The 22,603-nt window shown below is 33.1% G+C and overlaps 1 protein-coding gene across 1 annotated transcript in view; it reads left to right on the top strand.

Moving 5' to 3' along the window:
- The window catches only part of herc3 (HECT and RLD domain containing E3 ubiquitin protein ligase 3), a 66,460-nt gene that overhangs the window by 27,644 nt on the left and 16,213 nt on the right, over positions 1-22,603 (top strand). Inside the window, exons 9-20 of the mRNA XM_056456553.1 lie at positions 745-818; positions 1,852-1,976; positions 3,894-3,953; positions 9,070-9,181; positions 12,029-12,218; positions 12,331-12,494; positions 14,518-14,631; positions 16,161-16,184; positions 16,270-16,359; positions 17,007-17,177; positions 17,242-17,385; positions 19,378-19,544. Of these exons, the coding sequence (XP_056312528.1) occupies positions 745-818; positions 1,852-1,976; positions 3,894-3,953; positions 9,070-9,181; positions 12,029-12,218; positions 12,331-12,494; positions 14,518-14,631; positions 16,161-16,184; positions 16,270-16,359; positions 17,007-17,177; positions 17,242-17,385; positions 19,378-19,544 (1,435 nt within the window). The remainder of the gene's footprint in view (positions 1-744; positions 819-1,851; positions 1,977-3,893; positions 3,954-9,069; positions 9,182-12,028; positions 12,219-12,330; positions 12,495-14,517; positions 14,632-16,160; positions 16,185-16,269; positions 16,360-17,006; positions 17,178-17,241; positions 17,386-19,377; positions 19,545-22,603) is intronic.

Genomic DNA, 22,603 nt, shown 5'->3' with positions numbered 1-22,603 from the left:
GGTGAATGATTTTCGGTCAGTGGAAAATAAGTATTTAATTAATGCTCAACTAAGTGTATTGTATCACAGTCTTCTGTCATATATTTGCATTAAAGATTGCGTCTTGAGCGTCTGATTTTTCCTTGATGCTGATGTGCTTTTATTACATTTAGATTTCAACGAAATATTAAAATTAAAAGGAAACGAATTATGTCGTAACGAATGCCCTTAAAAAATGTAACCTTTGACAGTAAGCATGACATGATTGGGGGAAGGGGGTGGGGCGGTGCTGGATTTGTGCGAACCTTGGAATAAAATCCTGCAGGCACCCCTCCTTTGTTGCCTGTCTTGACCAGGACTCCCTGGTAGAAGAGATATTGTATCTCAATAGGACATTCCTGATGAAACAAGTAAATAAATAAATAAATAATTACTAATGTGAAGAAAGTTATTATATATTAATATTTAGATTTAATTATATTTTTATTAATATTTGCAATGGATTTATGGATTATGGAACTTAGAAATGTGCATATTTATCATCTACAAAAGCGTAGTAAACGATAAATATTGCACATTTCTAAGTTCCATAATCCATAAAATCCATTGCAAATATTATAAAAATATTATTAAAATCTAAATATTAATATATAATAATTTTAAAAAAGTTAATTGAAGGTCGTGTAAGGTTAATCAACTAGTAAAGAAAGCTTCTTCCACTGTTTTATTATACAAGTATATATAAAAAGTTTGTTTTGTCAACAGGAGCAGAGCACTGCACCATTACGAAGATTCACAGTGGAGGAGATCATAATTTCCTGTTGTTGTCGACTGTGGAGGTATTTCATAATCCATATAAACATCAATTTTCATTTTCTTAAGAGAATCAGTAAGTGGCTTCTATTAGGACAGTATCTGCTTTTATTCACATGGTGGCGCTCATGCATCAATAAAAAGGGTTTACTGTACACGACTAAACACATCTTCCCTGCAAGGGTGTGATGTGTTTTACTTTATTGCTGCTTTTAATTTATGTGTGTAACAATTATTGCTAGTAATAATTAAGACACTTCTGATAATAATGTGAGAGTGATTTTATATCTGATGTATCTGATTGTGTTTATATATATATATATATATATATATATATATATATATATATATATATATATATATATATATATATATATATATATATGTATGTATATATGTATGTATATATGTATGTGTGTGTGTATATATATATATGTATGTGTGTGTGTATATATGTGAGTGTGTGTATATATATATATGTGTGTGTGTATATGTATGTATGTACACAGTTGAAGTCAGAATTACTAGCCCCCCTGTTTATTTTTCCCCTAATTTTTGTTTAACAGTGAGAAGATTTTTTTTCAACACATTTCTAAACGTAATAGTTTTAATAACTCATTTCTAATAACTGATTTATTTTATCTTTGCCATGATGACAGTAAATAATATTTGACTAGATATTTTTCAAGACACTTCTATACAGCTTAAAGTGACATTTAAACTAGATTAATTAGGTTAACTAGGCAGGTTAGGGTGATTAGGCAAGTTATTGTATAACGATGTTTTGTTCTGTAAACAGTCGAAAAAAATATAGCTCAAAGGGGCTAATAATTTTGACCTTAAAATGTTTTTTAGAAAATTAAAAACTGCTTTTATTCTAACAGAAATAAAACAAATAAGACTTTCTCCAGAAGAAAAAATATTATCAGACATACTGTGAAAATTTCCTTGCTCTGTTAAACATCACTTGGGAAATATTTAAAAGAGGGAAAAAACCAAAGGGGGGCTAATAATTCTGACTTCAGTTTATATAATATCTGATCGTGTGTTTGTGAACAGGGTTTGTCTTGTCCTGATGATTTCCGCATTCTAAACACCACGAAAAGCATCGCTCTGATTAATTCTGAGAGTCTGGACAGCTGGAGGATGAAGCTTCATGACAGCAGCGATTCGAGCATCACTAAGTGAGTGTGTGATATCATCCCCATCGATCATTATAATGCCCTCACTAAGGAAATATTTGAAGTTCCATAATTTCATAGACTACACTGTAAAAACATCTGTTAATTGAAGTGTTTTCAGTTTATTTATGGTTGTGAATTGCATTATGGGATGTTGATCTGTGCTCTGTCGACTTTTGATATTGAAAATTCAACTCTACAGTTTAACAAAGTGACTTTTATTGACATTTTAGTAGTTTGAAATGATATAATCTATAAGAAATAATAATACATAGAGAAATAAAAGAGCAGAAAATGAACTGGCAGATTATTACAAGGTTTTTGTAACGTAATATACAACAGCAACCCAGACAATATATCACAACAAACTATTGTTATCACAACTAAACTTATTTTTGATTGTTATTCAAAATCAAAAATAAATGTCGAAAAATAAAAATATTATACACAAAATACGTAAATCTGCTAACTTAGGGCTATTTTGTTACAGTGTACCATTCGATCTGTACGTTTTTTTAATAGATTATGAAGACTTTTATGCTCATCAATGCTTCATATTAAATAAAAAGTAAAATAAAACTGTGCTATTGGGAGACTTAAGGATGCAATATAAATAAAAATGTAATTAGTTTGAATTCATGCATTAAATTTTTCTAGTTAATTACTCAGCAATCTTTCTAATATACTGATTTGTTTTTACAAAATATATAATATTTAATATGTTATGTGTGTTTTTACAAAATATATAATATTTAATATATTATGTGCAGTTTTACTGTTACTTTTGATCAATTTAATGTCTTTTTCAGCAAAAAAAGACTCCTTAAAAGACACTCTTTAAAAAAAAGGGTGATTTTATTGGAAAATATATATATTTTTTCCAGCTATGCAGGAGTTATGTCAGCAGAAAATAAATAGTTTCAGAGGTAAAGGAAGGTGTAGTTTTGGCCAAAAAAAGGAAAATCATTCAAAATAAATTAATAATTACAGTAATAAAATTCCATCCCGAATACTTTTAATTTGTATTAAATGAGGTCAGCTGTGATGTATATTTTAAACACACGCTGCATACATATATATTTGGGTCAAAGACGGGACGTCCCATTTTGGTGTCTTTCAAAAATGTAGCTTACATAAGTGATATCTATATATATATATATATTTATACATATACATCTACAGCCTATTAAAGAAAAAAAAAACGACGTTAATGTTTCAATAAAATAAAAATTAATTCAATTAACATTCTTATTCCTAATTGTACATTTTTAAATATATAAAGGACTAACTGACATTACAAAATTATATTTTGGTTAATTAAAAATAGTAATTCGAAGGATACAAAAATGGAATAAAGATTTAAAATGAAATTAGTATATTTAGGCTTAAATTATAGGCAAACGAAAAATTAAAAAAATCATATCGTAAAATCATTTCCTCACCTTTCACTTAAATGTAACTTAAATGTTACAAAAAAAAGTAACCATTGACTTCCATAGTATTTACATAAAACACACATATATATGTGTTACATAAAATAATATTACATAAAACACACACACATATATATATATATATATATATATATATATATATATATATATATATATATATATATATATATATATATATATATATATAAATAAAACCTTTTTAAAATAGTGTTTAAGAAATAAAAAAATAAAATAAAAATGACTAACACTCAATTTGAATCTAAATTAGTCTAATCCTCTTCAATTTAACTCTTTCCTGTAGAATTGATGTCTTTTAAATAATCTATGAAAGGTTGCCAGATTTTATAGATTTAATCTGGGTGGATTTTCTCCATTTTCAAACCTAAAACACTTTTTTAAAGCAGTTTAACTCCTTTAATGTTTCATTTTTTGCCAGATTTAATTCTCCTAACTTTTCTTCATGTAGTGACATCATTCTGCTGTTGTCCTCGACTGCATGTTGGAATGCCAGCTTTTTGGACCAAAGGTGAGCGTTTTTAATATGTTCCTGCTTAGCTCATTGTTTACTTTCATCATTTATACATTGGAAATATTTATTCTTCAATATACAAGTCATTTCACTTACACTACCTGACAAATGTTGTCACCTATCCACATTTTATGAACTACAAATAATAACTAGACTTCTAGTAGATCATTTGATATCAGAAGTGGCTTAAATAAAAGGCCAAGGCCTCTAGATTATACTTATTTTACCAAAATAAAATTTATTCATTCCTTAAGTAAGGTCTAACTTTGCTTAGACTAAAGTTTTGTCACTTAACAGAAATAATGTCCAGTATAGAATATAAAGTTATGGTGCAGTGGAAACAGAATTAATATTGTGAATGACTCCCATGAGCTTGGAGGACTGCATCCATACATCTCTGCAATGACTCAAAGAACTTGATAATAAAGTCATCTGAAATGGCAAAGAAAGCGTTCTTGCAGGACTCCCAGAGTTCATCAAGATTCTCTGGATTCATCTTCAATGCCTCCTCCTCCATCTTACCCCAGACATGCTCAATTGTGTTCATATATGGTGACTGGGCTGGCCAATCCTGGCGCACATTGACCTTCTTTGCTTTCAGGAACTATGATGTGGAGGCTATCCTGCTGAAAAATTTGCCCTCTCCAGTGGTTTGTAATGTAATGGGCGGCACAAATGTCTTAATACCTCGGGCTGTTGATGTTGCTGTCCACTCTGCTGATCTCTCGCATTCCCCCATACTGAATGTAACCCCAAACCATAATTTTTTCTTCACCAAACTTGACTGATTTATGTGAGAATCTTGGGTCCATGCGGGTTCCAATAGGTCTTCTGCAGTATTTGTGATGATTGGGATGCAGTTTAACAGATGATTCATGGGAAAAATCTACCTTCTGCCACTTTTCCAAACGATCAAGTAGAAGTTAAGTTATTATTTGTTGCTCTTACAACTGAGATCGACGACAAGACTTTTGTTAGGTAGTGTATTTTCACTTTGGGCAATAAATCCAGTTGCAATTCTTTTCAGGTATTCTTTCTCCATCCACTTGTCACACACACACACACACACTACAACTATTATACTGCATACTATATCAAAATACCCTTAATTTATAAATAACATCTAAAGGATGTAACAATTCCCTTGTGATGCGTGGGTTGATGTGTGGTTTTTCTATAGTGGTGCATGCTTCTGCTTAACATCAGGAGGCAAATTCTTCCTGGTCTCTGTCTGTAAACACCACAGTCCCACTTTAACAGAAAATGTTGTATGATGGGTATCTTTTTTCTAAGAGACAAGAGCCTCTGGAAAGCTCACGGCTGATGCAGTCCTCGATGTTCATAATCCAAAAACATTTCAAGAGATTATCTGCTTACATAAGGAACAACTGGTGTCGCTGGCGTTCAGACGGGGTATTATGGGTTGTGAGGTCGAGTCTTCGTTTTTTTTTTTTTTAAGTGCGGTTTTGAATATTTGATTGAAGCTCTGCTGTGCACATGTCCTGGCAGGCGTTTGAGACCGACACATGCTGCTAAAGCTCACAGCGAATGCAGATCATTTGAAGAGCCCAGGTTTCTGCAGGTCGGACCGGCTGCTTTTATTCAATTTGACTGAATTGATTTGAGATTGAGTCAGATCAGTGCAATCTAGCTGAGTTAAAAAATATTTACATGAGTTGAAAGGAAGCATATTGAGCAAATCCAGTGGCATATAGTAAATTGAGTCAGATCAAATCTTAATCACTAAATGAGCTGAATCTGGTCATTCAAATCTACCTAATTATATCCAGAGAATTTTAGTGGAACCGAATCAAAAAGTTATTCGAGGTGAATTGCATATTTTTAGTCAGGTTAAGTCAAACTGAAATATTATTAGTCAATTAAAGTGATTGATTTCAAATGAATCGGGCTGATTCAATTGAACTGAATAAATTAAATGATGTCAGAATATAATCTAGTTCAATTAAAATTAAATTGATTCAAATCAAATCTGAATGACTCAATGATTAGAATGAGTTAGTTTGTTCAAATTTAAGTAGACGAATCAAATGAATGTTAATGGAACTGAATCAATCAAGGTGAACTGTATATTTGTAGCTAGGTTAAGTCAAACTGAAAAAAATATGAATAGTCAATTAATAGGAATGATTTGAAATGTATCAGACTGATTCAACTGAACTGAATAAATTAAATTGTGTCAGAATCTAATCCAATTGCATATAATAAATTGATTCAAATCAAATCAAATCTGAATGACTAAATGATTAGAATGAGTCAGTTTGTTTAAATCTAAGTAGATGAATCAAGTGAATTTTAGTGGAACCGAATCAAAAAGTGAGTCAAGGTGAATTGCATATTTTTAGTCTCTAAATCAAAATAAAATTAATATGATTGGACAGTTATTATGATTAAACCGATTCAATTGAACAGAATGAATTAAATGATGTCAGAATTTAAACCAGTTGCATAGTAAATTGATTAAAATCAAATGAAAAGTGTTGAAACGAAGGTGTTGAAAGTGATTCAAGTTGAAATATTGCATATTTTTTAGATAGGTTACTAAATCAAACTATAATAAATATGACTGGTCAGTTGAATATGTATGATTGTTTTAAATAAATCAAGCTGATTCAGTTGAACTTAATGAATTAAACGATGACAGGATCTGTTAAATTCAATTGATTCAGCTCTGATCTACCAAATGAAATGTAATTGGATTTAGTTGGGTTAAGTCTGAACCTCCAAATTCCAATTTAATCCAGTGGAACTGATTCAGATTCGATCAAATTTACTCCTTAAAACCTTTTAAAATTGATGCGTTCTGTCATCTTGCTCAAGGTCATTCAAAAAATTAATCGGTTGCTCAGTGACACATTTGCATGCAGTTGAATTGAACTGATTTAAAACGAATCCGATTGATCGACTCCAAATGAGCTAATAAAATACACAAGAAACCAGTTAATATTAAATAGTGTGGTCAAATCTATTTTGAATGGATCAGTTTTTATTATATCATGTATTATAGTACTGATTGAGTCAAATATGAACAGAAAAATCAGATGAATCAAATCCAGTTGAATCCTGCTTAAACCTTAAAGCACTCAGATTTAATTGAATCAATTTCTGTAACATTAATCTGATTGAAATTAAAATTGAACTGAATCGTATATTGAGCTGAAATGGGTCTTAGCAATGGAATCAAATAGAATTTAAATGATCTGACCCAGATTGCATCAAATCAATGTGAACGCGATATTAAATGCAGTTCAAGGGTAAACACATCTTGCCGTCTCATTGAAACTGGACTCACGTTAATAGCATGTCTGGTGTGTGACAGGCTATTTATTATAGATCGTCCATCTTCCACCCTGACATGCCTAAAATACACTGGCTCGTACTGGACGTGTGCAGGATCAGCATCAGACTCAAACACCTGCAGCTCTCCATTTACACCCAGTGTATGTGTGTGTGTGTGTGTGATCCACTTTCATCCCTACAGAGCGACAGGCGCACAGAAAGACCCTAAATCTCTACACCTCACATTCTGCATTAGTTGACCTTGACATAATTTACTCACCACCTTGTCATCCAAGGTGTAATCTTGATTTTCTCTCTTCAGTTGAAAATAAATCAATGTTTTTAAGGAAAACATACAGGATTTCTTCTCAATATAGTGGGTTTTTAATGGTGCTCAGTGGTTTGAACTTATAAACTAGTTTAATTGCAGCTTTAAATGATCCCATTCAAGAAATGGCAGTTTTATCTAGTAAAATGATTGGTCATTTAAAAAAAAAAATAACATCAATAAATAAATGTCAATCAATCCTAAAATTATTCATCCCCCAGGCAAATTCTGAGTTACTTTTATTTAACCATTTTATTCTTTGAAAAGATAATAAGACGACATACATATTTCAGTGCTTTTATTTACCTTTATTTCTTATTCATAGCCTTTTCAATATTCAATGGAAAAGCCTTTATTGTAATTATAATTATTATTATATGATTTGCTGACCTGCTTTTTGGATGTCTCCACTGGTATTTTTGCCCATTTATCTTTACTGATGATCTGCAAATCTTTCAGGTTGGAGGGTCTCCTTGCCATCCCCCAGATCGTTAGCTCACTCCACAGATTCTCAATTGGGTTTAAGTCAGGATTCTGGCTTGGCCACTACAAAACGTTAATGTTTTTTGTCTGCTTACCAATTCTTAATCGGTTTTGCTGTGTGTTTTGGTTCGTTGTCATACTGAAATGTCCACTGGTGCCCAAGGTCAAGTTTCTCTGCAGACTGCCTGATGTTATTGTTGAGAATTTTGATGTATTGCCTCTTTTTTTTGCTGCTGTTTACTGGGATTAGGAAAACCCCCACCAAAAAAATTGTAATCCTAAAAGCTTGCATCCCAAAGATAATGCCAGATGAGCTTTAGCGGTTAAAATGTGCACTTATTAATTTTTATTTATTGGTGTTTAAGAAGACAATACATAGTGGTATATAGTGCAGAATTAAAAAAAAATAATAAATACAGACTTTCTTAGTTTAAACTCACTCATACTTACCCATAAGACTATATATATCAAAGTACATACAAAAAATAGAGTAATTAATATAAACATAACATAAATACAATCATAACTTCCTACTCTCTCATCCAAAAAAAAACTACCCTCTAATGAAAGAAAAAGATAAATAAAAAATATAATTAATCTAGGTTACAAATAAAGTAGTAAATACGATTTTTCTTTTTATTACCAAATGAACAATAATTTTGCTGGGTGTAACCCTTATTTCTCGACTGGCATTATTTAGAGCCTTTTGAAGCTGCATTTAAAGCACCATAGATGTGGAGTATATGGAGAAAAACCCTGCATGTTGTCCTCAAAAACCTTAATTTGTTTTCGACAAAAGAGAGCAAGTCTTGGATGAATAAATAAATGGAAATTTTCATTCTTGCAGTCAACTAATTCTCCAGCTAGTTCCCACTTCCAGCACACTAAATGTCACTGTTTTATGTTTCTAACTAATAAAGTAACAAATCCAAACCATTGTAAATTACTCAATTAATTCAGTATGTGTCGCTTTTGGGAAGTAATTTTGACCTGCTGTTTCCACAGTGATGACGGGCATTTCAAAACCAACCCCAAAGTCCCAGGCATCGATTTCAATGCTGTTCGGCTGCTTTTCGAGACCCTGATGAAACCAGCCTTCGCAAGACTTTTGGAGCAGGTGTGTCTGTGTGCTTTGATGTTTCAACATCATCTCATCATTTATTTAAAGCACTGCGTGCATAGAAGGGATTTGCAGTGCTGTGGAAATGACCAGGTTTCTAAAACATTTAAATCCTTATATATAGCATAACAAACAAGTTGGTATATATTTTTATATGGTATTCTTTTGATACTTTCTAAATTCTATACTAAATTCAGAAAGCAAAAAAGGAGTAAAGTCAAGTTCTTCTTGTTTTATTTTTTGTTTTTACTCTTTATTTATTAATAATAAAAGAATTATGTTTATAAGCTATTTACAAATAGACACATACAGTTGAGGTCAAAATTATTAGCCCTCATGTAATTTATTTTCTTTCTTTTTTTTAATATTTCCCAAATGATGTTTAACAGAGCAAGAAATTTTTTCCAGTATTTCCTATAATATTTTTTCTTCTGGAGAAAGTCTTATTTGTTTTATTCCGGCTAGAATGAAAGCAATTTTAAATATATTCAAAGCCATTTTAAGGTCAATATTATTAGCCCCCTTAAGCTTTTTTTATGATTGTCTCTTGAACAAACTTAAGGTCACGGGAGCCACGGGACCCGACCAGATTTCTTGCAGCGCATGAGTAAATTTCTGAATAAAACACAGTGGCGGTCAGTGGGTCTGGTGTAATTTGAACGGGAGTGGGCGGGCTAACAATATAGCATTCCCGAGTCCCAAAAATATTTGGGAACAGCATATTTGTGATTTCCTCATTACAGCCAGCCAGTGTTTACGACTGTTGCACATGCTGAACCCATGACCAGTGCTTTCTGCAGGTACTTTTTTTCGCACAGTGTGTACGTGCATCGTCTGCATAATGGTCCTCAGAACAGGCTTTAGCAACATTGATGAGCAAAGTGAAGATGCACTGTCCTTCAACTTGCATTAGAAATCGGTCAGTAGAAGATGTCCAGTCTGATGTTTAGGAGTCTTTTTCATGTGTCATAGATGCAAATGGAAAAAAACAAACCCTTTGTGCGATGTGAAAATACCTCAAAGATTTACTCTAGCAGTCACAAGACTGGAACCTCAGGTTTCAGGCGTGTCTCATCACAAATCACACTCATGTCTCATCACAAAGGGACAAACAAAACTGACATTCAGCCTACAATCCTTGCACAACCTACAGTTTTATCTGTTATCTCTTGCTTTTGGTAGTGCCCAATTTAAACCTGAGATTTTGCAAACCAGATTTAAATTGGGTCAGGTAGAAAATTATTCCAAGTGGGCAGTGGGTGAACAATGGCTATAAAATATACGGCAGGAGCGTAGAGGTGCAGAGTAAAACCACATGGGAGCAGGACTAAAAAATTTGTCCCACGCATATGTCCTTGTTCAGCCTTTATATGCTCCCTCTATAATGAGAGAGCCAAATAATGAGAAAGAACCAAATCTCCTACCATAGGTATGCTGATGATACTTCGGTTTACTTAGCCTTACTGTCTAATGACTTCAGCCCCATTGACACCCTCTACCAGTGCATTGGTGAAATTAACAGTTGGATGTGCCAACTTTCTTCAGTTAAACAAAGAGAAAACTGAAGTCATTGCGTTTGGGAACAGAGATGGGGTTCTAAGGGTGAATACGTACCTTGGCACTTAGGGTCAAACAACAAAAAATAAGGTCAAGAATCTTTGTGTTACTCTGTAGTCAGATATGAGTTTCAATTGTCATGTCAAAGCAATCAGCATACTATCATCTGAAAAACTTTGCAAGAATTAGATGCTTTGTTTCCAGTGAGGACTTTGAGAAACTTGTTCATGCTTTTATCAGCAGCAGAGTGGATTACTGTAATGGACTCCTCACTGGCCTTCTCAAAAAAACAGTCAGACAGTTGCAGCTCATCCAGAACGCTGCTGCCAGGATTCTGGCCAGAACCAGAAAATCAGAGCACATCACGCCTGTCCTCAGGTCTTTACACTGGCTCCCAGTTAAATTCAGAATAGATTTTAAAGTATTATTACTTGTCTATAAATCACTAAATGGCCTAGGAGCTCAATACATTACAGATATGCTCACTGAATACAAACCTAACAGATCACTCAGATCTCAAGGATCATATAAACTAGAAATTCTAAGAGTTCAGACAAAGCAGGGTGAATTAGCTTTCAGCTATTATGCCCCTCACTGCTGGAATCAGCTTCCAGAAATGATAAGATGTGCTCCAACATTAGGTACATTCAAATCAAGACTGAAAACCCATCTGTTTAGCTGTGCCTTTACTGAACGAGCACTGTACTACATCCCACAGATCACACTATCGTGTCTTTCTTTTCATTTTCATTCATTTATAACCTGTTTTAACGCATTTTTTTGTCTGTTTTTATCTGTTTTAATCATTTATATTATTTGTTTTTTTTTCTTATACTTGTCTTTTTTTATTCTTGTTTATGTAAAGCACTTTGAATTGCCACTGTGTATGAAATGTGCTATATAAATAAACTTCCCTTGCCTTAGAACAAGCCATCGTCGTACAATGACTTGCCTAATTACCCTAACTCATCTAATTAACCTAGTTAAGCCTTTAAATGTAACTTTAAGCTGATTATTAGTATCTTGAAAAATATCTAAAATATTATTTACTGTCATCATGGCAAAGATAAAATAAATCAGTTGTTAGAAATGAGTTATTAAAACTATTCAGAAATGTGTTAAAGTCTTCTTTCTGTTCTAATTTAACAGGAGGGCTAATCATTTTTACTCCAACTGTACCTGCATTGATGCATCTAAAACATCAAGATTTAAGAATGCACTAATCATGTTGTGGATGCGAATTAATTATTTTAAATTCATAAATATCCTGCAATTGTGTTCATCCAGATCACAAAGAGCTTTGAGAGTCTCCTGATCCCCCAGCTGCCCTGTTCTCCTCCTGACGTGGAAGCCATGCGGATCTACCTGATCCTGTCTGAATGTCCCGCTTTCCAGGACTCCAAAAACTACATCACTCTCACCATCCCTCTCGCCATGGCCATCCTCAGACTGGACGCCAACCCCAGCAAAGTGCTCGGTATGAACCCACCACCAGCCTCTCTTCTGCCTAGCAACACCTCTAGTTGTTGCTTAGTTACAGAGTGCCTCCAATCTCACAGTCAAAACGCAATCTTGATGCTGTTTCTCAGATAACTGGTGGTCGCTGATGGACTGCACGGTATTTACCAGATTAGTGGAGATGTACAAAAGCATCGTCGTGTTTCTGTTGACCGGCGGGAAGGCTCTTCTGATGCCTGTGTTTCTGGAGAGCTACACCAGCGCCGCTTTGCGATTGCTGGAGAAACTACACAAGGTGAAAAAAAAGATGTAAAATAAGTCTCTGATGTCTCTAGAGTGTGTATATGAAATTTCACATCAAAATACTCCATAAATAATGTTTTGTAACTCTTTAGAATTGCCCTAAATATGATCCATTTTGGTGACTGTCGCTTTAAATTCAAATGAGATTGTGTTTTTAAAAAAAGAGGGCGAAGCTAAAAATGCTGATTCAAACGGCTGCTACTCACTCAGGGCTGTTTATGCTAATGAGGGAGATATTGTCACTAATGGGCGGGGCCTTCCGCTTCTGATGATACATACAACAGTGAGAATGTCAATCAAAGTGTTTCTGCAGACTGTTTTTATCAAGCGTGATTATAAACAAACAGAATTAATAATTTTTTACCATTAGAGGCTGGTTGTATTCACACACTGTCACCACACAAGTGTGTTTAAACACCTAATTAAAGTGATTTTTGCATAATAGGTCCCCTTTAATGAGTAAATGATCACTGTTGGGGAAAGTTACTTTTGACAGTAATGCACAACAATATTGAGTTACTCCCACAAAAAATAACTAGCTGCATTACTTGGTTACTTTTTCTTTATGGAAAGTAATGCGTTACATTAATTTTGAGTTAATTTTTCTTACCAGGCAGAGGCTTAATCTCTTTCAGAACTTTTTTCCCTTTTTTTTTTTTACAACTGTATTTAATACGAGATAACAACATTTTAACTACACTTTAGAAATAATAATGAATAATATTATCTTCTGAGAACATCCTGATGGCTATACATGTCGTGTTTACAGATTATTGAAAGTTTAAAGCAGTGTGTTCGCTACTTTATACTTTTTGCATTATTGGTTTAGTAAATTCCCTGTTTATTGAGATAAATATGGCAATAAAGCCTAAATACAGTAAGTACCATCATGAAATAATTTATATTAAATCAAAAGACAGATCTTAAACATTTAAAACGTTTAATTAAATAATACCGAACAGAAAGATGCAATATATAGAGTAAATAATTTACACCATCAAGTTTTACTTGGTCAAGCGCAAAACATTGAATGGAGTGGAAATTGCAATAATTTTAATTCAATTTAATTCTTAAAAGCTAATTAAGGAAAACAAAAGTAACTCACATTACTTTTTATAAAAAAAAGTAACTCAAATAGTTACTTAAATTAAGTAATGCAGTACTTGTTTCTTTAGAAAGTAATATTATTACACAAGGCATATTTATAATGCTTTACACTCCCCCCCCCTCCCCCCCCCCCCCCCCCCCCCCCCCCCCCCCCGAACTGAAAATGATAAACACAATTATTTAACCTTTTGTGGTTTTAGAATTCTGCATATTTCGTTTGTCCCTGGGGTTAAAAATGACTGGCTTTCTTTAAACCTCAAAAAAAATGCAGCTAAATCACATTTATTTTGCAAGAAGACACAACCTCATCATTAGTCTCAAGCTCTGTAAATGTCAAGGCTTTCCCTTATCTGTGTGCAGTATTTTGTCAGTGTCTAATCAGTGGGCACAACTCGATTTTTGACTAAATTAAAGATTTATATTCTCTAATTCTAAAGGTACTGTACCTGCTGTAAATAGTTTTTAGTAAGACAGTATTCATAGAAGTTAAAGCAGCAGATTCTTATTGTGTGGGTATGTGTACAGTACATGTGTTTTTATGGTAGTGTGTGTGAGTGTGCATGTGTGTTTGCCTGTAGTTTTTTGTTGTGTTAAAAATGGTTTTATAGCTGGGTTAAAAAAAGAATTGTTATACCATATATGTATACAGCCTTTATGAAAATAAGAGATAAATGGATAATTTTTTTCTAATGGAGTCATCTAGAAAATGGTCATCAAACCTCAAGATAAAAAAAAACATAATTTAGTTTATTATTATTTTATTTCTGCTGTTAAAATGGTCAAGGCTTATTTTTGACCTATAAGTCAACAGGATAAATAATTCGATTGAGTTTCATTTGAGCTGAAATGCTTGTGCGATTTGGAGTGTTTTGTTAAAAAAAAAAACTAATTTTTTTTTATTTCTGCAGGTCAACCTGAAAGCCCATCGTGTGGAATACAACCACTTCTACATCCCTGACATCGCAACCCTGGTGGACATCCAGGAAGACTACCTCAAATGGTTTCTGCGCAAAGCTGATATTGTGCGTATGCTGTTACACATACCTATTTTTCATTGTCTTTTGCAGAAATGTTTGCTAAGTACTGAAACTTCCAGGATTTGTTTACTGTACAATGACATTTTGTCATTTACAAGTGCCTTTTTAGTTATAAAACATATAGATTTTGTAGTTACGTCTGGCATTCACAGTGCTCAAGCATTTTTGACCCGTGAAAACAGTTTAAAAATGAAAATCCACTAGGGGAAAAAATAGCTTTTTCATGGCAAAAAAAATTATCTTAGATCATGACCCCTTTAAATTAAAGCTGTTTACACAGTGATAAAATAGCTTTATTTAAAAGGCTATTTTTGGTAATAAAAAGTATACTCTTTAAAAAAAAAAAAAATATATATATATATATATATATATATATATATATATATATATATATATATATATATATATATATTTAATTTATTTAGTTTTTTTACATATTGCCCCTTTGGCATGATCTAGACCAGTGGTTTCCAAAGTGGGGGTCATGGGGACAATGATGGGGTCACTTGGTGATTTGCAAAAGTCAAATAAATTTGATTAAACTATTAGAAATACCATATTTTATCCATAACCCACAGAAGATAAAAATAGTAGTTAATAGTTACATAAAATACAACAACGGTCAGGCTTTGAATTTTTTTACATAGAATTGGTGTGTTTACATTAGATTAACAACACAGCAATAACATCAGCTGCAGCAGATTGATTTTATAGCACCAGGTTAGACTTTCTGACCTCTTTGTGGCAATCAAATACAGTAAAAATAAATATAGGCCACAACTGAACAGTGAGGATGATCATCAAGTTGAGGTCTCCAAAATGAAACCAAGAATATTCGTGTGCTGAAGACAAATCTCATTACGTGAGGTTAATATTAAATTAAATGTATTAATAAATATGGTTGTTAGACTGTTGCACTTTTTTCTGTTGTCAATATGTTCATATTTAAATAGGCCTATTGGTGTGTGCGCAATATTTGTATATTTATAACCACCTCAGAAGATAGTGGCAGTCGCGAGTCACTGTCATTGTTATTTTGTGGGTCACGGGCTGAAAAGTTTGGAAAACTCTGCTGTAGACATTACTATAAATTCACAGTTGTTCATGAACATCTCAAATCTTAAAGGAATTTCTTTAATTCACCCAAAAATGATAAGTCTGTCATTGTTTACTTACCCTTTGCTTGTATCAAACCTTTATATGCTTGTTTTTTCTGTTAAACACAAAAGAAGATATTTAGAAAAATGTTGGAAACCTGTAATCATTGATTCTATAGTATTTGTTTTTCCTTCTATGGAAGTCAATGGCTACAGTTTTCCAGCTTTCTTTTCTGAATACTGCATCTTCTTTTGTGTTTCAACATTAGAAAGAAACTCAATAAGGTTGGGAAGTGAATAAATGATGAGTACATTTAAATTTTGGGGTGAACTATCCCTTTAATTAACCCAAGCTGACCAATCAAAAAGTAACCCTGAGTTTAACATGTATCTTTGTTTTGCTTTCTTTTGTTACAGAAAATGCGATACCCTCCAGTACAGGTGTGTTAAATGGAAAACTCTGTTAGTGTAGTTTGTTTGTTTGTTTGTTTTTTAGCATCTTGTTCCTATGAATCTTTTTTCCCAGGGTTCTGTCACGTTATGTGCCTATCCGTTCATATTGAACGCGCAAGCCAAGACAACCGTGCTGCAAACAGATGCTGAGCTGCAAATGCAGGTAAAACACAACAACTCAGTGTGTTTATATGCTCCTGATATGTTTTCTGAACTGAAAGAAGGCTGTTATTCTCACTAAGACTGCATTTATTGATAAAAAAAAGTCTAGTCAATAATATTGAGAAATATTTTTACAATGTATGTCTTATGTAAATAATTGGTTTGTTTTTAATCCATATACATATAAAAAATCTTACTTATTCCTCCAAAATTTTAATTTCAGCATCAATACTCCAACTGTTCAAAAAAATCTTATAATATATGCTGAAAACTGGTTTTATTACGTGTTTGAAAACAAAATTTACTTAAAATATAATTATTTAAATACTGTGTGAAATCCTTAACAGGCACAACCATATCTTAATAAATATATTGCAACTGTATTTTATTCCTCTTGTTTTTCATACATTTATATGCACTTTTCTTTTTAGAAATTTTACCTTAATAATTATTACAAAAAACTTTTTCTGACATATCCTATTAATATATGAAGTTAAGGTGGACATATTAAATTAGTTAATTTTTTAATTGGCTATCAAAGTAATGGTTTTCTGTTGGTTTTAGAACAGATACAAATTAATCTGATCTTGTCATTTCTTAAAACCCTACCATTCTTAGCATTTTTGACTAGTTTTTCTTGCTGTTCAGATGGCAGTAAGCGGTGCTAACTTGCACAACGTCTTCATGCTGTTGACCATGGAGCCTTTGCTGGCGAGGAACCCTTTCCTGGTGCTCCACGTACGGAGAAACCACTTAGTCAGCGACGCTCTCCGGGAGCTCACAGTCTACAATGATGTAGACTTGAAGAAGCCACTCAAGGTGTGTCTTCATCATCCCAAAGCACAATGCCAAAATGACATGCTTGACTAATGTTTATGTTCAGGTCATCTTTGATGGAGAGGAAGCTGTGGATGCTGGAGGAGTCACCAAGGAGTTCTTCCTGCTCCTGCTGAAAGAGCTCATGAACCCCATTTACGGCATGTTCACGCAGTATTCAGAGTCCAATCTGCTGTGGTTCTCTGACAAAGTGAGTTCAGTTGTAATATTCGTTCACACTATGAACAACAGCTGTAATGCTAACAAAAAATCTGCTCTACATGTGAAAGAAAAGAAACGCAACTATGACAGTAGATGGGTAAAACATGCAAGCAAAATAGAAATTCATTAGCAACACAAGAAACAAGCTAGCAACATGCTCATTAATGACTATCCTAAAACCACTCTAAAACATGTAAATTCATTCTTGCAAAATGGTTACAAACATGTTAAAAAAAGGCTCATTTTTTCTAAGGTTTCAAGTTTGTAAGATCATGTTAGCAATCTGTTTACCATGTTAAAAATGTTATGAGCATATAAAAATATGCTAGCAACTTAATAAACATGTTATGAAAATATTAAAACATGCTTGCATGTGTTTACTCTATTACAAACTTACTAGTTTAGTGTTAAACTTGCTATCAACTTAAACATGCTAGGAAAATGTTAAACTATTCAACCAAGCATGCATTTACCATGTTAAAAAGATGCTAGCTTAGTGTTAAAACATGCTTGCAATTTAATAAACATGCTAGGAAAATGTCAAATTGTGTTAGCCTATATTAACCATCTTAAAACATGCTTTTCTTAGTGTTAAAACATGCTAGCAACTTAATAAACATGCTGGGAAAATGTGAAACCATGTTAGCATGTGTTAATGTTGAAACATGATAGCTTAGTGTTAAAACATGCTAGAAACTTAATAAACATGCTAGGAAAATGTTAAATCATGTTAGCATGTATTAACCATCTTAAAACATGCTTTTCTTAGTATTTAAACATGGTAGCAACTTAATAAACATGCTAGGAATATGTTACATCATGTCAGCATGTATTAACCATCTTAAAAATGCTTACTTCGTGTTAAAACATGCTAGCAACTTAATAAACATGTTAGAAAAATGTTAAACCATGTTAACAAGTGTTAACAATGTTAAAACATGCTAGCAACTTAATAAACATGCTAGGAAAATGTTAAATCATATCAGCATGTATTAATCATCTTAAAACATGCTTTTCTTAGTATTTAAACATGGTAGCAACTTAATAAACATGCTAGGAATATGTTACATCATGTCAGCATGTATTAACCATCTTAAAACATGCTTGCTTAGTGTTAAAGCATGCTAGCAACTTAATAAACATGGTAGAAAATGGTAAATCATGTTAGCATGTGTTAACCATGTTAAAGCATGCTAGCCTAGTGTTAAAACATGGTAGAAGTTTAATAAACATGCTAGGAAAAATGTTAAATTATCTTAGCATGTGTTTACCATATTAAAACATGCTAGCTTAGTGTAAAAACGTGCTCAACTTAATAAACATGGTAGGAAAATGTTAAATCATGTTAACATATATTAACCATGTTAAAACATGCTAGGAAAATGTTCAAATGTGTTGGCAAATTTGTCAATATGGCTAAACATGCTATTTTTTTCTTTCATTTTACTTTATATTAAATTTAAACTTATAGCTTTCAGTGCTCTTTCATTCAAGCAAGGCTTTGAAATGTGCACCAACAATGTCATTGCAGCACGTTTCAGATTAATATAATAAAAGAGATGACAATCTTCGGTACTCTCTAAAAACCATAATAGTTCAGGATGAGCCTGAAGGACGTGTTGTCAATCACATGTGTTTTTCAGGCAGTAGTGCCGCGTGATTGAGAATGTCAACAGATAATCTTATCATGATTTAAAAATGTCTCGCCAAGCTCTGCTGTTTTCATGCAAACATGATGATCCTGCAGGATTTCTCTAGAGCATGATGACGTCCAGTACTCTCGGCTGTGTACAAAACAAGGCAGAGATGAGAACTGCACATGATTCTGCAAAGTTTATATTCTACAAAGGTTATTTTTTGCACACAAATGCTCTTCGATGATAAAAGGGTTGTAATAGAAAGCTAGCTGTTAGATTAGCTGCTAGTTAATAGTATTTCAGATCTGGTTTTATGTGTACCGGTATGTTTATTTGCATTGCAGTGTTTTGTGGAGCACAATTGGTTCCACCTGATTGGCATCATCTGTGGTTTGGCCATCTATAACTCCACTGTGGTGGACCTGCACTTTCCCCTGGTCCTCTACAAGAAGCTCCTGGAAATTTCGCCCACTTTGGATGACCTGAAAGAACTTTCGCCTACAGAGGGAAGGTATAACACAATGCTTTTCATAAGTTTGTATTTAGGGATTGTCCTAGAGCTTCGCAATAGGGATTAAGTTGTTAAGCTTGTGATTTAATAATGTTAGTTTAAGAAACACTGATTTCCTGTTTAAGCTTCTTCTTCTGAGCCCACATTTCTAAACGCATCTCCTCCTAGAGCTTTAAAGCTACAACTACCAAATTTGGCTCAAACCTTCAGAGTGATCTAAATTTCTATTCTGTATATTTTTTTAACTCAGATTTACAGGTTTCTCAAAACAGCCAATCAAATCTTTGAAAAATCCCCATAAACTTCCATTGAGGGGGTGAAAACTTTCAGACAGTAAATCTTGCTGAACGTTTAGCCTAAATACATCCAGTTCAATAGCTTCAGGCTTTAATGTAGCTGATAAGCAATCACTAGCACAGCTTAGTGAATATCTTTGCACATACAAGCAAGTTAAATCAATGTAAAACATGCTAAAAATGTGCTACAGTGAAAACATGCTAGCAACGTATTTAAAAGTTTTGATATATAATCATGTTAATGTTATGTTAACCAAGCTAGAAACATGTTAGCAAAACTTTATGCTAGAAACATGTTAACAAAATGCTAATACATGTTTGCAAACTGCTAATTCATGCTACATTAATATATGATAGAAACATTCTAAAACATGTTACACTTTATAAGTCGTGTTAAAAACACGCTAAACATTAAATCATGCTAAAAAAATGTCGAACATGTAGCTAATATATGCCATCGACATGCTAATTGAAATGCTTGAAATGCAGTGCTAATTTGTGAACAATGTAAACCACATTACAAAGTGTTGTAGCAACATGCTAAGTCAACAAGCAACAAAAATTGACCTGTGGGTCAAAACACAGAAATATATTTGTAAAACACTAAATATGTTAGGAAATAATACTGAATGTAGGTTAGCAACACGCAATCAATATGCTCGTTCATGCTAGCAACTTGCAAATTTAAATGATAGCAGTGGGATAATACATGTTAGCCTATTGACAAAACATACTTGTCAAAGTTAACAACAGGGGCGTTGCTAAAAATCACCAGTGCCCCAGTAAATGCTTTGAGATCACTTTAATTTATATGCAAGTGTATTTATTAAGAGGTATTCCCAGCATAAAGATGTTGTTCTCTATGTGCTTTATGTCTAGCAACGCCCCTGGTTAACAACATGCTAGAACATTATGAATGTTTTTATTAAAATGCTAACATGCAAGCACTGTGCTAAAAGAGGTTGACTACATGCTAGCAGCGTAAAACAAAATAAAGTTTCAAAACATGGTAACGTGTGCTAAAACATGTTAAGATAAGCATGTTCTAGCATTATTTGCTAGAAGAATCATACTAGCAATGTCACAATAGAACAATACTAGCAACATGTTGTCATGTTAACAACATGCTAAATGCATAATAAAAGCAAATATGCTTCCTAAACTTAATTATTTTAACTATTTTTAACATTCATGCTAGTTTTTCTTAGTCTCTGTCTAAACTCTCATCTCTTGGGACACCATGTTGTTGTTTTTCCTCCACCAAAAGCCATCACTGGCTAATGAAATCAGCTCAGCCTCCCACACACCACTGTATCACAGCCCTCTTTAGACCAAATCAATGGAGTTCCTGTGACCCGTGGGGCTTTACTGAGAAATCGAAGTCCTAAACGCACCAAACAAACCACAGAAGAGAAACTGTTTTGCTTTATTTTGTTGCCCTGCACTCCATGGCCTTTGCCACTGCATTGCATAAACAGGTTGTTTTTATGTAACTTTAATTAAAAGCCACCCTAAAAAAAAGCTTTTTGAAGCGCTCTGGTTTGTGAGTCACTATCACACCACTAATTGGTCACAGAAGGAGAGCAGAAAGGCTGGAGTTGATGGCCGGTTCAAGTCTGTAATCGTGTTTTTTTGATTAGCGGCTATTCTTGAGTCATATCGGTTTATAAAAGCAGACTTTGAGACAGCAATTATAACTTTCTTAAGACAAGCATCAGCAAAAAATGCCACTGGCGCCCAAGGCTGATGATTTGATTGTGTGCTAACTAAGGCGTTTAAAAGGATCAGGGATTAATTGGTTTCCTCTCGGATAAATGTGTTTGTCACTGACACTATATTGTTGGATTTATCTGTGGATGGATTTTAGCTCATTCGCGGGAGAAATGCGAGGATTCACAAGGATTGTTAAACATTTTTTATTCATTTGAACTTAAGTTTATTTGTGTTTCATTTGGTTTAACTGTTGTTTGATTTAGTTTTTACGGCAAATTTAATTTTGTACGGCAAAATGGTAAAGGTAGTGTCTTAAGTTCTTTTAGTAATTTAATTTATTCATTAATTCATGCTAAACAAAGTCAATATATGCTATTAACATGCTAACTGAACTCTTAGCAATGCTAATTTGTTAAGAATGTAAACCACATTGTTGCAGCAACATGCTTAAGTCATACTAGCAGCATGATACTGAAATATGTCTGTAAAACACATAATATGTTGGGAAATAATACTGTAATAATATTAATATGTTTATAATAATATGTTAGCAACATGCAATCAATATGTTCGCTTATGCTAGCAACTTGTTCATTCATGCTAGCAGTGGGATGATATTTAGCCTATTGACAACACGTACTTGAAAAATGTTCACAACATTATGAATGTTTTTATTAAAGTGCTAACATGCAAGCACTGTGCTAAAAGAGGTTAACTATATGAAACCGGAGCACCCGGAGGAAACCCACACCAACACTGAGAGAACATGCAAACTCCACACAGAAATGGCAATTGACCCAGCCGGGACTCGAACCAGCAATCTGCTTGCTGTGAGGCGACAGTGCTAACCACTAAGGCACTGTGTCGCCATGCTGTTGTTTGATGCATTCCACATTTTTGTAAAAAAAAAAATGTAATGTCTGTAATTAATTATCATCTTATAATCTTATATTTTTATTATTAATTTATTATCTTTATATAAACCTATTTATTTGATTTGATTATTTTTTAAATAATTAAAAATATATATTTTATTATTTTAATTTATCA

The sequence above is a fragment of the Danio aesculapii genome, chromosome 1, assembly GCF_903798145.1.
Source record: "Danio aesculapii chromosome 1, fDanAes4.1, whole genome shotgun sequence".
Lineage (NCBI taxonomy): Eukaryota > Metazoa > Chordata > Actinopteri > Cypriniformes > Danionidae > Danio > Danio aesculapii.
The sequence above is the reverse complement of the archived record's forward strand: the minus strand, read 5'-3'. Positions and strand labels throughout refer to the sequence as shown.